The 15,876-nt window shown below is 53.2% G+C and overlaps 1 protein-coding gene across 1 annotated transcript in view; it reads right to left on the bottom strand.

Annotated features, from left to right (window-relative positions):
• The window catches only part of LOC137322627 (proteoglycan 4-like), a 20,823-nt gene extending 13,748 nt beyond the window's left edge, over positions 1-7,075 (bottom strand). The window contains exon 1 of the mRNA XM_067985534.1: positions 6,970-7,075. Within this exon, the coding sequence (XP_067841635.1) occupies positions 6,970-7,075 (106 nt within the window). The remainder of the gene's footprint in view (positions 1-6,969) is intronic.
• Positions 7,076-15,876: the final 8,801 nt, after the last annotated feature.

Below are 15,876 nucleotides of genomic sequence, written 5' to 3'. Positions count from 1 at the left end.
TACAGTGATTGGGGAGGGGGTGTTGACAGTGATTGGGGTGGGGGTGTTGACAGTGATTGGGGAGGGGGTGTTGACAGTGATTGGGGAGGGGGTGTTGACAGTGATTGGGGTGGGGGTGTTGACAGTGATTGGGGAGGGGTGTGTTGACAGTGATTGGGGTGGGGTGTTGACAGTGATTGGGGTGGGGGTGTTGACAGTGATTGGGGTGGGGGTGTTGACAGTGATTGGGGTGGGGGTGTTGACAGTGATTGGGGAGGGGGTGTTGACAGTGATTGGGGAGGGGGTGTTGACAGTGATTGGGGTGGGGGTGTTGACAGTGATTGGGGAGGGGGTGTTGACAGTGATTGGGGAGGGGGTGTTGACAGTGATTGGGGAGGGGGTGTTGACAGTGATTGGGGGTGGGGGTGTTGACAGTGATTGGGGTGGGGGTGTTGACAGTGATTGGGGAGGGGGGTGTTGACAGTGATTGGGGAGGGGGTGTTGACAGTGATTGGGGGTGGGGGTGTTGACAGTGATTGGGGAGGGGGTGTTGACAGTGATTGGGGTGGGGGGTGTTGACAGTGATTGGGGAGGGGGTGTTGACAGTGATTGGGGAGGGTGTGTTGACAGTGATTGGGGTGGGGGTGTTGACAGTGATTGGGGAGGGGGTGTTGACAGTGATTGGGGAGGGGGTGTTGACAGTGATTGGGGTGGGGGTGTTGACAGTGATTGGGGAGGGGGTGTTGACAGTGATTGGGGAGGGGGTGTTGACAGTGATTGGGGAGGGGGTGTTGACAGTGATTGGGGTGGGGGTGTTGACAGTGATTGGGGTGGGGGTGTTGACAGTGATTGGTGTGTTGGGTTGACAGTGATTGGGGTGGGGGTGTTGACAGTGATTGGGGTGGGGGTGTTGACAGTGATTGGGGAGGGGGTGTTGACAGTGATTGGGGTGGGGGTGTTGACAGTGATTGGGGTGGGGGTGTTGACAGTGATTGGGGAGGGGGTGTTGACAGTGATTGGGGTGGGGGTGTTGACAGTGATTGGGGTGGGGGTGTTGACAGTGATTGGGGTGGTGGGTTGACAGTGATTGGGGTGGTGGGTTGACAGTGATTGGGGAGGGGGTGTTGACAGTGATTGGGGAGGGGGTGTTGACAGTGATTGGGGTGGGGGTGTTGACAGTGATTGGGGAGGGGGTGTTGACAGTGATTGGGGTGGTGGGTTGACAGTGATTGGGGAGGGGGTGTTGACAGTGATTGGGGTGGGGGTGTTGACAGTGATTGGGGAGGGGGTGTTGACAGTGATTGGGGAGGGGGTGTTGACAGTGATTGGGGTGGTGGGTTGACAGTGATTGGGGAGGGGGTGTTGACAGTGATTGGGGAGGGGGTGTTGACAGTGATTGGGGAGGGGGTGTTGACAGTGATTGGGGTGGGGGTGTTGACAGTGATTGGGGAGGGGGGTGTTGACAGTGATTGGGGAGGGGGTGTTGACAGTGATTGGGGTGGGGGTGTTGACAGTGATTGGGGAGGGTGTGTTGACAGTGATTGGGGTGGGGGTGTTGACAGTGATTGGGGTGGGGGTGTTGACAGTGATTGGGGTGGGGGTGTTGACAGTGATTGGGGTGGGGGTGTTGACAGTGATTGGGGAGGGGGTGTTGACAGTGATTGGGGAGGGGGTGTTGACAGTGATTGGGGTGGGGGTGTTGACAGTGATTGGGGAGGGGGTGTTGACAGTGATTGGGGAGGGGGTGTTGACAGTGATTGGGGAGGGGGTGTTGACAGTGATTGGGGTGGGGGTGTTGACAGTGATTGGGGTGGGGGTGTTGACAGTGATTGGGGAGGGGGTGTTGACAGTGATTGGGGAGGGGGTGTTGACAGTGATTGGGGTGGGGGTGTTGACAGTGATTGGGGAGGGGGTGTTGACAGTGATTGGGGTGGGGGTGTTGACAGTGATTGGGGAGGGGGTGTTGACAGTGATTGGGGAGGGGGTGTTGACAGTGATTGGGGAGGGGGTGTTGATGCCGTCGCAAACCCGAATAAACAAACCTTACTGTTTCCAACACGATCGCATCATAATTGATGGTGATTAACGTCCTCTCCGGGTTTCACACCCAGCAGCCCCTGATTGACAGGCTGGCTGCTGACAGGAGCTGGAACAGAAGATTGGAGGGAGGGGGGAGAGTGTGGAAGATCGGGGGAGGGGAGATCGGGAGGGTGAACAGGGGGAGATCGGGGGGGGGGTGAAGAGGGGGAGATCGGGAGGGTGAAGAGCGGGAGATCGGGAGGGGTGAAGAGGGGGAGATCGGGGGGGTAAAGAGAGGGAGATTGGGGGGGTGAAGAGCGGGAGATTGGTGAGGTGAAGAGGGGGAGATCGGGGGGGGGTGAAGAGGGGGAGATCGGGGGGGTGAAGAGGGGGAGATCGGGGGGGTGAAGAGGGGGAGATCGGGGGGGTGAAGAGGGGGAGATCGGGGGGGTGAAGAGCGGGAGATCGGGGGGGTGAAGAGCGGGAGATCGGGGGGGTGAAGAGGGGGAGATTGGTGAGGTGAAGAGGGGGAGATCGGGGGGGGGGTGAAGAGCGGGTGATGGGAGAGGGAGACATCAGACATTGGAGCAGGGTGGAAAGGGTCGGTTGATATTGTGTTTTAATTTTGTGCAGTGGTTTTTTATTTAATTTATTTTGTTTCTTTTTCCCTGATCCGGCCCTGGTTTCACCGGGTGTGGATCAGAAGCCGTGGGAAAGCCGCCCGGGTAAGTTAAAAATCGTTCTAACTGCCTAACATGTCACGAGTAAAGTGCGTTAAATACCTCATCCCGCCGGCAGGACTTTTTAAAAAAAATTTTTATTCGTTCACGGGATGTGGGCGTCGCTGGCAAGGCCAGCATTTATTGCCCATCCCAAATTGCCCTTGAGAAGGTGGTGGTGAGCCGCCTTCTTGAACCGCTGCAGTCCGTGTGGTGACGGTTCTCCCACAGTGCTGTTAGGAAGGGAGTTCCAGGATTTTGACCCAGCGACGATGAAGGAACGGCGATATATTTCCAAGTCGGGATGGTGTGTGACTTGGAGGGGAACGTGCAGGTGGTGTTGTTCCCATGTGCCTGCTGCCCTTGTCCTTCTAGGTGGTAGAGGTCGAGGGTTTGGGAGGTGCTGTCGAAGAAGCCTTGGCGAGTTGCTGCAGTGCATCCTGTGGATGGTACACACTGCAGCCACAGTGCGCCGGTGGTGAAGGGAGTGAATGTTTAGGGTGGTGGATGGGGTGCCAATCAAGCGGGCTGCTTTATCTTGGATGGTGTCGAGCTTCTTGAGTGTTGTTGGAGCTGCACTCATCCAGGCAAGTGGAGAGTATTCCATCACACTCCTGACTTGTGCCTTGTAGATGGTGGAAAGGCTTTGGGGAGTCAGGAGGTGAGTCACTCGCCGCAGAATACCCAGCCTCTGACCTGCTCTCGTAGCCACAGTATTTATATGGCAGGTCCAGTTAAGTTTCTGGTCAATGGTGACCCCCAGGATGTTGATGGTGGGGGATTCGGCGATGGTAATGCCGTTGAATGTCAAAGGGAGGTGGTTAGACTCTCTCTTGTTGGAGATGGTCATTGCCTGGCACTTATCTGGCGCGAATGTTACTTGCCACTTATGAGCCCAAGCCTGGATGTTGTCCAGGTCTTGCTGCATGCGGGCTCAGACTGCTTCATTATCTGAGGGGTTGCGAATGGAACTGAACACTGTGCAGTCATCAGCGAACATCCCCATTTCTGACTTTATGATGGAGGGAAGGTCATTGATGAAGCAGCTGAAGATGGTTGGGCCTAGGACCCTGCCCTGAGGAACTCCTGCAGCAATGCCCTGGGGCTGAGATGATTGGCCTCCAACAACCACTACCATCTTCCTTTGTGCTAGGTATGACTCCAGCCACTGGAGAGTTTTCCCCCTGATTCCCATTGACTTCAATTTTACTAGGGCTCCTTGGTGCCACACTCGGTCAAATGCTGCCTTGATGTCAAGGGCAGTCACTCTCACCTCACCTCTGGAATTCAGCTCTTTGTCCATGTTTGGACCAAGGCTGTAATGAGGTCTGGAGCCGAGTGGTCCTGGCGGAACCCAAACTGAGCATCGGTGAGCAGGTTATTGGTGAGTAAGTGCCGCTTGATAGCACTGTCGACGACACCTTCCATCACTTTGCTGATGATTGAGAGTAGACTGATGGGGCGGTAATTGGCCGGATTGGATTTGTCCTGCTTTTTGTGGACAGGACATACCTGGGCAATTTTCCACATTGTCGGGTAGATGCCAGTGTTGTAGCTGTACTGGAACAGCTTGGCTAGAGGCGCAGCTAGTTCTGGAGCACAAGTCTTCAGCACTACAGCCGTGATGTTGTCGGGGCCCATAGCCTTTGCTGTATCCAGTGCACTCAGCCGTTTCTTGATATCACGTGGAGTGAATCGAATTGGCTGAAGACTGGCTTCTGTGATGGTGGGGATATCGGGAGGAGGCTGAGATGGATTATCCACTCGGCACTTCTGGCTGAAGATGGTTGCAAACACTTCAGCCTTGTCTTTTGCACTCACGTGCTGGACTCCGCCATCATTGAGAATGGGGATGTTTGCAGAGCCTCCTCCTCCCGTTAGTTGTTTAATTGTCCACCACCATTCACGACTGGATGTGGCAGGACTGCAGAGCTTTGATCTGATCCGTTGGTTGTGGAATCGCTTAGCTCTGTCTATAGCATGTTGCTTCCGCTGTTTAGCATGCATGTAGTCCTGAGCTGTAGCTTCACCAGGTTGGTACCTCATTTTTCGGTACGCCTGGTGCTGCTCCTGGCATGCTCTTCTACACTCCTCATTGAACCAGGGTTGATCCCCTGGCTTGTTGGTAATGGTAGAGTGAGGAATATGCCGGGCCATGAGGTTACAGATTGTGGTGGAATACAATTCTGCTGCTGCTGATGGCCCACAGCGCCTCATGGATGCCCAGTTTTGAGCTGCCAGATCTGTTCTGAATCTATCCCATTTAGCACGGTGGTAGTGCCACACAACACGTTGGATGGTGTCCTCAGTGCGAAGACGGGACTTCATCTCCACGAGGACTGTGCGGTGGTCACTCCTACCAATACTGTCATGGACAGATGCATTTGCGACAGTTAGATTGGTGAGGATGAGGTCAACTAAGTTTTTCCCTCATGTTGGTTCGCTCACCACCTGCCGCAGGCCCAGTCTAGCAGCTATGTCCTTCAGGACTCGGCCAGCTCGGTCAGTAGTGGTGCTACCGAGCCACGCTTGGTGATGGACATTGAAGTCCCCCACCCAGAGTACATTCTGTGCCCTTGCTACCCTCAGTGCTTCCTCCAAGTGGTGTTCAACATGGAGGAGAACTGATTCATCAGCTGAGGGAGGGTGGTAGGTGGTAATCAGCAGGAGATTTCCTTGCCCATGTTTGACCTGATGCCATGAGATTTCATGGGGTCCAGAGTCAATGTTGAGGACTCCCAGGGCTACTCCCTCCTGACTGTATATCACTGCACTACCACCTCTGGTGGGTCTGTCCTGCCGGTGGGACAGGACATACCCAGGGATGGTGATGGAAGAGTCTGGGACGTTGGCTGAAAGGTATGATTCTGTGAGTATGGCTATGTCAGGCTGTTGTTTGACTAGTCTGTGGGACAGCTCTCCCAATTTTGGCACAAGTCCCCAGATGTTAGTAAGGAGGACCTTGCAGGGTCGACTGGGCTTGGTGTTTTGCCGTTGTCGTGTCCGGTGGCTAGTGGTCCGTCCGGTTTTATTCTTATTATGACTTTTCGTAGCGAGATTTTACAACTGAGTGGCTTGCTAGGCCATTTCAGAGGGCAATTAAGAATCAACCACATTGCTGTGGGTCTGGAGTCACATATAGGCCAGACCGGGTAAGGACTTCCGGATTCGGGACGCTCGCATGCACGGTGCGTCCGTGGGGAACTCGGCGTCGGCGGGTTGGAGCCGGGTTCCGAACCTGAACGGGATTTCCCCGATTTTCAGAGCCCCCTCCCCCCCCCCCGCCCCCCCTGCCCCAACGCACCCACAATTTCGGAAAATCGAGCCCATAGAGTACAAAAGCAAGGAAGTCATGATGAACCTTTATAAAACACTGGTTCATCCACAACTGAAGCATTGTGTCCAGTTCTGGGCACCGCACTTTAGGAAAGATGTGAAGGCCTTAGAGAGGGTGCAGAAGAGATTTACCAGAATGATTCCAGGGATGAGGGACTTCAGTTACGTGGATAGACTGGAGAAGCTGGGGTTGTTCTCCTTGGAACAGAGACGGTTGCGAGGAGATTTGATCGAGGTATTCAAAATCATGAAGGGTCCAGACAGAGTAGATAGAGAGAAACTGTTCCCATTGGCAGAAGGGTCAAGGACCAGAGGACAGAGATTTAAGGTGATTGGCAAAAGAACCAAAGGTGACATGAGGAGAAACTTGTTTACATAGCGAGTGGTTAGGATCTGGAATGCACTGCCCGAGGGGATGGTGGAGGCAGATTCAATCATGGCCTTCAAAAGGGAACTGGATAAGTACTTGAAAGGAAAAAATGTGCAGGGTTACGGGGATAGGGCGGGGGAGTGGGACTGGCTGGATTGCTCTTGCATAGAGCCGGCACGGACTCGATGGGCCAAATGGCCTCCTTCTGTGCTGTGACCTTTCTATGATTCTAACCTGCCTGATTTCACTCTCTCTCCAACCTCACTAATTGAAACACTCCCAACACTGCCTTCCGCCACTCCCCTTCACTCTCCTACAATCACTGCACCACGCCTCCTTCTCATACTCACATGTTCAGCACTACTACAACCCTTACCCACCAACAACTCAGATCTCACATACAGACCATCAGCTATTCCATCGTGACAGCCATATTCTCCAAACACCTCACAGGCCTCTCACTAACACACTGCCTCTTTCTTGCAGGAGAAGGTCACACGAAACACCAGGAAACAGGCTGGAACTGAATGAGGAAGAACAGCCCACCTGCAGACCCTCCCTCCCCTTGAAGCTGGCCATTGTAGGAAGGGGGCAAAGCGGAGACCGCGGTGAATGGCAACGCTGGAGGAGACATCACGCAGGGTTTCTTCATATCTAATCCTCTTTGTCTCTTCTGACTTCTCGCTGACCCCACACTCTGCATGACAAGCTGCAGATGCTTTCAACACACACTTCTTTCTCTCTGCTCTCCGTCTCACATAAGCTAATTCTTGTCCTTCTCTTTCATTTCAGCTGCTGAGAATGTCGATGCCCCTCACAGCCAGTGGAGGAAGAGGAGTCAAGCCTTCCAGGAGATGCACTGTCACTTGATCTGAATCTCGCAAGCACCAGCTAAGATACTGGCACCAGCTCGATTTTAGAGGCTAGGTTAGAGGAGATTTCTACAGGTGGTTACTCACTGGACACAGGGGACCACCTGTTCGGCCACCTGCGGACATGGTTTTCCTGAATGTAGCCAGTTCTGGCACCAGCTACCTCAGAGTAACCCAACACTACAGAGAGGGCTTCAAACAGGCCGGAGGCCCCTTATTTGTTTCAGGCACAGACCTGGAGGCCTTCACCAATATGGCGGGTGGCACATTCCCGCTCGTAATAAGCGTGGGCTTCCTGCCTGCCACATTGGCTGCATGGAAAACCACATCGCCCAAAATACTGGTCACTGAGCTTTAACTTTCTCGACTCAGGGGGAGAGAGAGAGAGAGAGACAAAGAGAGAGACAGAGGAGACAGAGAGACAGAGACAGGGAGAGAGATTCAGAGAGAGAGAGGGACAGAGAGAGAGACAGAGGAGACAGAGAGACAGAGACAGGGAGAGAGATTCAGAGAGAGAGAGGGACAGAGAGAGAGAGCGAGAGAGGGATAGAGAGAGAGAGAGAGAGACAGAAAGAGAGAGAGAGAGAGAGACAGAGATAGAGATAAAGAGAGAGGCAGGCAGAAAGAGACAGAGGGAGAGAGACAGAGATAGAGAGAGATAGAGACAGAGATAGAAAGAGATAGAGAGAGAGAGACAGAGACAGAGATAGAGAGAGAGATTCAGAGAGAGAGAGGGACAGAGAGAGAGAGAGAGGGATAGAGTGAGAGACAAAGAGAGAGAGAGACAGAGAGAGAGAGACAGAGGGTGATTCATAGAGACACAGAGACAGAGACAGAGACAGACATACAGAGAGAGAGAGAGAGACAGAGACAGAGAGAGAGATAGAGAGAGGCAGGCAGAAATAGACAGAGAGCGAGAGAAACAGAGAGAGAGATCACAACAGGGAAAAAGACTAACACAAGCAGGGAGAGGAATTACAAACAGACGAGGTTGTAAAAGAATATTTATGTGGGTAGTAAGTCTGTATTTGCCTGAGGCTGTGACTCTGATCACAACCCACCGAGCCCTGACCCTCACAATCCACTCACAACCCACCGAGCCCTGACCCTCACAATCCACTCACAACTCACCGAGCCCTGACCCTCACAATCCACTCACATTCCTCTCCATTTAATAAATTGTCTCGATTCTGCGTCATTTCGCAGGTGGGAGAATAATCAGATAAATGCAGTTAAACAAAGACGCGAGCAGAATAAATTACACCAAATGATTCGGGAAATGAGTGTAACAAATCAGATAAGAGCAGACTGGGGAATGAGATGTGCAGCAAATGTGGGGAAAGTGAGATTATAAAATCCTGATCTCCAGCCCAGGGCACGGGAATGTCCTTGTGAGACCCAGTGATGTCCAATAGCAGTGTCAGCGTCCACACTCTCACCTCGGAGTCAGAAGGTCGCGGGTTCGAGTCCCCCTCCAGAGACTTGAGCCCATAATCCAGGCCGACACTTCCATGCAGTGCTGAGGGAGCGCTGCACTGTCGGAGGGTCAGTACTGAGTGAGCGCTGCACTGTCGGAGGGTCAGTACTGAGGGAGCGCTGCACTGTCGGAGGGTCAGTACTGAGGGAGCGCCGCACTGTCGGAGGGTCAGTACTGAGGGAGCGCCGCACTGTCGGAGGGTCAGTACTGAGGGAGCGCTGCACTGTCGGAGGGTCAGTACTGAGGGAGCGCCCGCACTGTCGGAGGGTCAGTACTGAGGGAGCGCTGCACTGTCGGAGGGTCAGTGCTGAGGGAGCGCTGCACTGTCGGAGGGTCAGTGCTGAGGGAGCGCTGCACTGTCGGAGGGTCAGTGCTGAGGGAGCGCTGCACTGTCGGAGGGTCAGTACTGAGGGAGCGCTGCACTGTCGGAGGGTCAGTACTGAGGGAGCGCTGCACTGTCGGAGGGTCAGTACTGAGGGAGCGCTGCACGGTCGGAGGGTCAGTACTGAGGGAGCGCTGCACTGTCGGAGGGTCAGTACTGAGGGAGCGCTGCACTGTCGGAGGGTCAGTACTGAGGGAGCGCTGCACAGTCGGAGGGTCAGTACTGAGGGAGCGCTGCACTGTCGGAGGGTCAGTACTGAGGGAGCGCTGCACTGTCGGAGGGTCAGTACTGAGGGAGCGCTGCACTGTCGGAGGGTCAGTACTGAGGGAGCGCTGCACTGTCGGAGGGTCAGTACTGAGGGAGCGCCGCACTGTCAGAGGATCAGTACTGAGGGAGCGCTGCACTGTCGGACGGTCAGTACTGAGGGAGTGCTGCACTGTCGGAGGGTCAGTACTGAGGGAGCGCCGCACTGTCGGAGGGTCAGTACTGGGGGAGCGCTGCACTGTCGGAGGGTCAGTACTGAGGGAGCGCTGCACTGCTGGAGGGTCAGTACTGAGGGAGAGCTGCACTGCTGGAGGGTCAGTACTGAGGGAGCGCCGCACTGTCGGAGGGTCAGTACTGAGGGAGCGCCGCACTGTCGGAGTGTCAGTACTGAGGGAGCGCCGCACTGTCGGAGGGTTAGTCTTTCGGATGAGACATTAAACTGCTTCTGCTCTCACAGATGGATGTAAAAGATCCCGTGGTCACTATTTCGAAGAAGAGCGGGGGGAGTTCTCCCCGGTGTCCTGGGACAATTTTTTTCCCTCAACCAACGCCTAAAGCAGATTATCTGATCATTTATCACGTTGCTGTTTGTGGGATCTTGCTGTGCGCAAAATGGCTGCTGTGTTTCCTACATTATAACAGTGACTACACTTCAAAAAGTACTTCATTGGCTGTGCAGCGCTTTGGGACGTCCTGAGTGATGTGATGGGGGAGTCTGAGATGTGGGGAAGGTTTTGGAGTGGGTGAGGGGTTAATACATTAAACCCCAGTAACCATCAGGGGCTGTTAAATTCAGACCAGTCCCTGCAGCTCCCTGATCTTCAGTGTTGTTGCTTCCTCTGTTCCTTCTCCCTCATGTCCTGCAGTCCAACCAATTCAGGCTGAAATATTCCTCCATGGGAGGAAGGGTAAATCCCCCGGTGTTTGCGCAGTTCCCCCCGAAGCCGAGTTCCTCACACACTGTCTCGATGCTGTAAGTCGGTGTCAGTGCAGGTTACAGTGATCGAGCATGAGAGCTCACTCACATAAACACACTCGGGGAGCAGATAAAGATGGAATGTAAACTTCCAATCCTGTTATTCCTGGATTCAGCACCTTAAACAATTCCGAGGCAGGAGAATATTCTGGTCGGAGCCTGATGGGACCTGGGTAGAAATCCAACCCCAGAGTGAGGGGACGAGGGCCTCCTGTCTCTGACTGGGACTGGGGGTCAGACACTGACCACTCACCCTCTGGGACCTGACACAGAGAATGGGAGAGAATTATTGCCCCGAAGTAATATGAAAAGGGGCCGTTTTCTATCGGGTGGTGACCTGTGCCGTGAGCCCAATGTCTGGCCGGTGTGTTGAACATGTACCCCGGAGTGCGTTAACTGCCACAGGGAGCCAATCGGAAAAGAGATCGGGGGGGCATTTCCGATTAAGCTACAAACCGCAGTAAAGGAAAGTCAGTGGAGAGTCCTGTTAACAGGGGGCGGAGGGCAGTGTACTCAGGGTGCACTGTCCCTATACGGGGGCGGGGGTGCTCAGACCCTCTTTGGACGCTGTGCGCACGGGGAGGAGGTTGTAGCTCCTGAGAGGGGACAACAAAGAGAATCCTGGATATGAGGAATTTCAGATCAGAGGAAAGGTTGGGATTAGCTTATTTGGAAAAAGAAATGAAAGAAAGAGCTTTCATTTCTACAGCACCTTTCATGACCACAGGACATCCCAAAGCGCTTCACAGCAAATGAAGTACTTTTGCAGTGTAGTCATAGTATCATAGTAAGTAAAGCAGGAGGCCATTCGGCCCATTGTGCCTGTGCTGGCTCTTTGAAAGAGCTATCCACTTAGTCTCATTCCCCTGTAAATTTTTTCTCTTCAAGTATTTATCCAATTCCCTTTTGAAAGTTATTATTGAATCTGCTTCCACCACCCTTTCAGGCAGCGCATTCCAGATCAGAACAACTCGCTGCGTAAAAAAACTTCTCATCTCCCCCTCTGGCTCTTTTGCCGATCACCTTAAATCCGTGTCCTCTGGTTACCGACCCTCCTGCCACTGGAAACAGTTTCTCCTCATTTACTCTATCAAAACCCCTCATGATTTTGAACACCTCGATTAAATCTCCCCTTAACCTTCTCTGCTCTAAGGAGAACAATCCCAGCTTCTCCAGTCTCTCCACATAACTGAAGTCCCTCATCCCTGGAACCATTCTAGTAAATCTCCTCTGCACCCTCTCTAAGGCCTTGACATCCTTCCTAAAGTGCGGTGCCCAGAATTGGACACAATACTCCAGCTGAGGCCTAACCAGTGCTTTATAAAGGTTTAGCATAACTTCCTTGCTTTTGTACTCTGTGCCTCTATTAATAAAGCCCAGGATCCCATTTGCTTTTTTACAGCCTTCTCAACCTGTCCTGCCACCTTCAAAGATTTGTGTATGTGCACCCCCAGGTCTCTCTGTTCCTGCACCCCCAGAGGAGGCTCTGACCATCATTTTCCAATCCTCACTGGATACAGGTGTGGTGCCGGAGGATTGGAGGATTGCTAACATTGTACCATTGTTTAAAAAGGGAGAGAGGGATAGACCATGTAATTACAGGCCAGTCAGTCTAACCTCGGTGGTGGGCAAATTATTGGAATCGATTCTGAGGGACAGCAGAAATCGTCACTTAGAAAGGCACGGAGTAATCAAGGACAGTCAGCATGGATTTGTTAAGGGAAGGTCGTGTCTGACTAACCTGATTGAATTTTTTGAGCAGGTAACAAGGAAGGTCGATGAGGGTAGTGCGTTTGATGTGGTCTACATGGATTTTAGCAAGGCTTTTGACAAGGTCCGACATGGTAAACTGGTCAAAAAAGTAAATACCCATGGGATCCAAGGGAAAGTGGCAAGTTGGATCCAAAATTGGCTCAGTGGCAGGAAGCAAAGGGTAATGGTTGACCGGTGTTTTTGCGACTGGAAGGCTGTTTCCAGTGGGGTTCCGCAGGGCTCAGTACTGGGTCCCTTGCTTTTTGTGGTATATATTAATGATTTGGACTTGAATGTGGGGGGCTTAATCAAGAAGTTTGCAGATGGCAGAAAAATTGGCTGTGTGGTTGATAGTGAGGAGGAAAGCTGTAGACTGCAGGAAGATATCAATGGACTGGTCAGGTGGGCAGAAAAGTGGCAAATGGAATTCAGTCCAGAGAAGTGTGAGGTAATGCATTTGGGGAGGGCAAACAAGGCAAGGGAGTACATAATAAATGGGAGGATACTGAGAGGTGTAGAGGAAGTGAGGGACCTTGGAGAGCATGTCCACAGATCCCTGAAGGTAGCAGGACAGGTAGATAAGGTGGTTAAAAAGGCATATGGGATACTTTCCTTTATTAGCCGAGGCAGAGAATATAAGAGCAGGGAGGTTATGCTGGAACTGTATAAAACACTGGTTAGGCCACAGCTTGAGTACGGGTGTACAGTTCTGGTCACCACATTACAGGAAAGATGTGATTGCACTGGAGAGGGTGCAGAGGAGATTTACGAGGATGTTGCCAGGACTGGAGAATTTTAGCTATGAGAAACGATTGGATAGGCTGGGGCTGTTTTCTTTGGAACAGAGGAGGCTGAGGGGAGATTTAATTGACGTGTATAAAATTATGAGGGGGACAAGATAGAGTGGATAGGGAGGATCTATTTCCTTTAGCAGAGAGGTCGGTGACCAGGGGGCATAGATTTAAAGTGATTGGTAGAAGGATTAGAGGGGAGCTGAGGAGAAATTTTTTCACCCAGAGGGTGATGGGGGTCTGGAACTCACTGCCTGAGAGGGTGGGAGAGGCAGAAACCCTCAACTCACTTAAAAAGTACCTGGATGTGCACTTCAAGTGCCGTAACCTACAGGGCTACGGACCAAGTGCTGGAAAGTGGAATTAACCTGGATGCTCTTTTTCGACTGGCAACGGACATGATGGGCCGAATGGCCTCCTCCTGTGCCGTAACTTTCTATGATTCTATGATTCAATGAATCTCAGATTTAAAATTAACTGTTGAGCTCGCATCAACTGCCATTTGCGGAAGAGAGTTCCAAACTCCTACCACACTTTGTGTTTCCTAACTTCACTCCTGAAAGTCCTGGCTCTAATTTTTAGGCTATGTCCCCCTGGTCAAATACAGGAAACCTCCAAAAACAGGTACAAATTTCAGCAGCCAGAAGCAATAATCCAGCAACTAACCTGTAAATCCTGCATGGTCCCCTTTAAATAGCGCTGGTGGGAGTGTCCTCCATGCTGTTTCAGACTTGTTCAGCTGTGCAGGAGCATAAGGTTCCAAAATCACGACTGTCCCTTTAAACCAGCGTTCTGCACTGAACTACCGCATAATCAGAATATAGGAACATAAGAAATAGGAGCAGGAGTAGGCCATTCGGCCCCTCGAGCCTGCTCCGCCATTCAATCAGATCATGGCTGATCTTCGACCTCAACTCCACTTTCCCACCCAATCCCCGTATCCCTGGATTCCCCTCGAGTCCAAAATCCATCCATCTCAGTCTTGAATATATTCAATGACTCAACATCTACAGCCCTCTGGGGGAGAGAATTCCAAAGATTCACAAACCCTCTGAGTGAAGAAATTCCTCCTCATCTCAGTCTTAAATGGCCAATCCCCCTTATCCTGCGTCTACGCCCTCTCGTTCTAGACTCTCCAGCCAGGGGAAACAATCTCTCAGCATCTACCCTGTGAAGCCCCTCTAAGAATTTTATACATTTCAATGTGATCACCTCTCATTCTTCTAAAACTCCAGAGAGTATAGGCCCATTCTACTCAATCTCTCCTCATAGGACAACCCTCTCAACCCAGGGAGGATAGAGAGAGTGAGGAGGGAGAGAGAGAGAGATAGAGGGAGGATAAAGAAAGAGGGAGAGACAGAGAGAGGGAGAGGGGGAGAAAGAGAGAGAGAGGCCGAGACAGACAGAGGGAGAGACAGAGAGAGGGAGAGACAGAGATAGGGAGAGAGAGAGGCTGAGACTAGACAGAGAGAGAAAGAGACAGAGGGAGAGACAGAGAGAGGGAGAGAGAGAGACAGAGAGAGGGAGAGGGAGAGAGAAGGAGGCTGAGACAGGACAGAGGGAGAGACAGAGAGAGGGAGAGAGAGGCTGAGACTAGACAGAGAGAGAGAGGGAGAGACAGAGAGAGGGAGAGAGAAAGACAGAGAGAGGGAGAGAGAGGGAGAGGGGGAGAAAGAGAGAGAGAGGCTGAGACAGACAGAGAGAGAGAGACAGAGGGAGAGACAGAGAGGTGAGAGAGAGAGAGAGGGAGAGACAGACAGAGGGAGAGAGAGACAGAGACAGAGGGAGAGACAGAGAGAGGGAGAGAGAGAGAGGGAGCAAGAGGGGAGAGGGAGAGAGAGAGAGGGAAGAGAGGGTGAGAGAGAGAGGGAGGAAGAGGGAGAGAGGGTGAGAGGGAGAGAGGGTGAGAGGGAGAGAGAGAGAGAGAAGGAGAGGGAGAGACAGAGAGAGGGAGAGAGAGTGAGAGAGAGAGGGAGAAAGGGTGAGAGGGAGAGAGAGGGAGAGGGAGAGGGAGAGAGAGAGAGAGAAGGAGAGGGAGAGACAGAGAGAGGGAGAGAGGGTGAGAGAGAGAGGGAGAAAGGGTGAGAGGGAGAGAGAGAGAGGGAGGGAGAGGGAGAGAGCGTGAGAGAGAGAGAAGGAGAGGGGAGAGAGAGACAGAGGGAGCGAGAGGGAGAGGGAGAGAGAGGAGAGAGGGAGAGAGAGGGAGAGGGAGAGAGAGGGAGAGGGAGGGAGAGGGAGAGAGCGTGAGAGAGAGAGAAGGAGAGGGAGAGAGAGACAGAGGGAGCGAGAGGGAGAGAGGGAGAGAGAGGGAGAGGGAGAGAGGTAAAGGGCTTGATTTTGGCTGGGAGCCGGGAACCCAGCCTCTCTTTGATATTCGCGTGTGAAACCCAGAAGCCGAGCGAGTCTGTTCGATCGCGACCGATTTGCCGTTGTGTATTTGAGCTATTTTCCCGAGCGCCAGGCAGGCTGGGAGGGAGAGGAGCCGCGAATCAGGGGGGGAGGAGGGAGGGAGGGAGCATGGGCCCTGGAAAAACATCAGAGGGGGAGGGGGGATAGGTGGGGGGAGGTGGACGAAATCAGGGGGGGTCCAGCATCGGGGGGGGGGGGCGTCTACCAATGTTGGGGATGGGGGGATGGTGGGGGGCGGCCGATGGCGGGGTTCCATTGGCCGATGGGGGGGGTCCTGTTGGCCGATGGCGGGGGGTGGTCAGCCGATGGAGGGAGGGGGGGAGGGGGGAGGGGTGGTCAGCCGATGGCGGGGGTTCCATTGGCCGATGGCGGGGGGTCCTGGCGGCCGATGGCGGGGGTTCCATTGGCCGATGGCGGGGGTTCCATTGGCCGATGGCGGGGGTCCTGGCGGCCGGGTGAGCTTGTTGGGTCTGGATGAAGCTCTCCTGCTCCTCTGGGCCCACAAGCAGTGCAACAACGGCCCTCACTCA

Source organism: Heptranchias perlo, chromosome 6, assembly GCF_035084215.1.
Source record: "Heptranchias perlo isolate sHepPer1 chromosome 6, sHepPer1.hap1, whole genome shotgun sequence".
In the NCBI taxonomy this organism is placed as follows: domain Eukaryota; kingdom Metazoa; phylum Chordata; class Chondrichthyes; order Hexanchiformes; family Hexanchidae; genus Heptranchias; species Heptranchias perlo.
The sequence above is the reverse complement of the archived record's forward strand: the minus strand, read 5'-3'. Positions and strand labels throughout refer to the sequence as shown.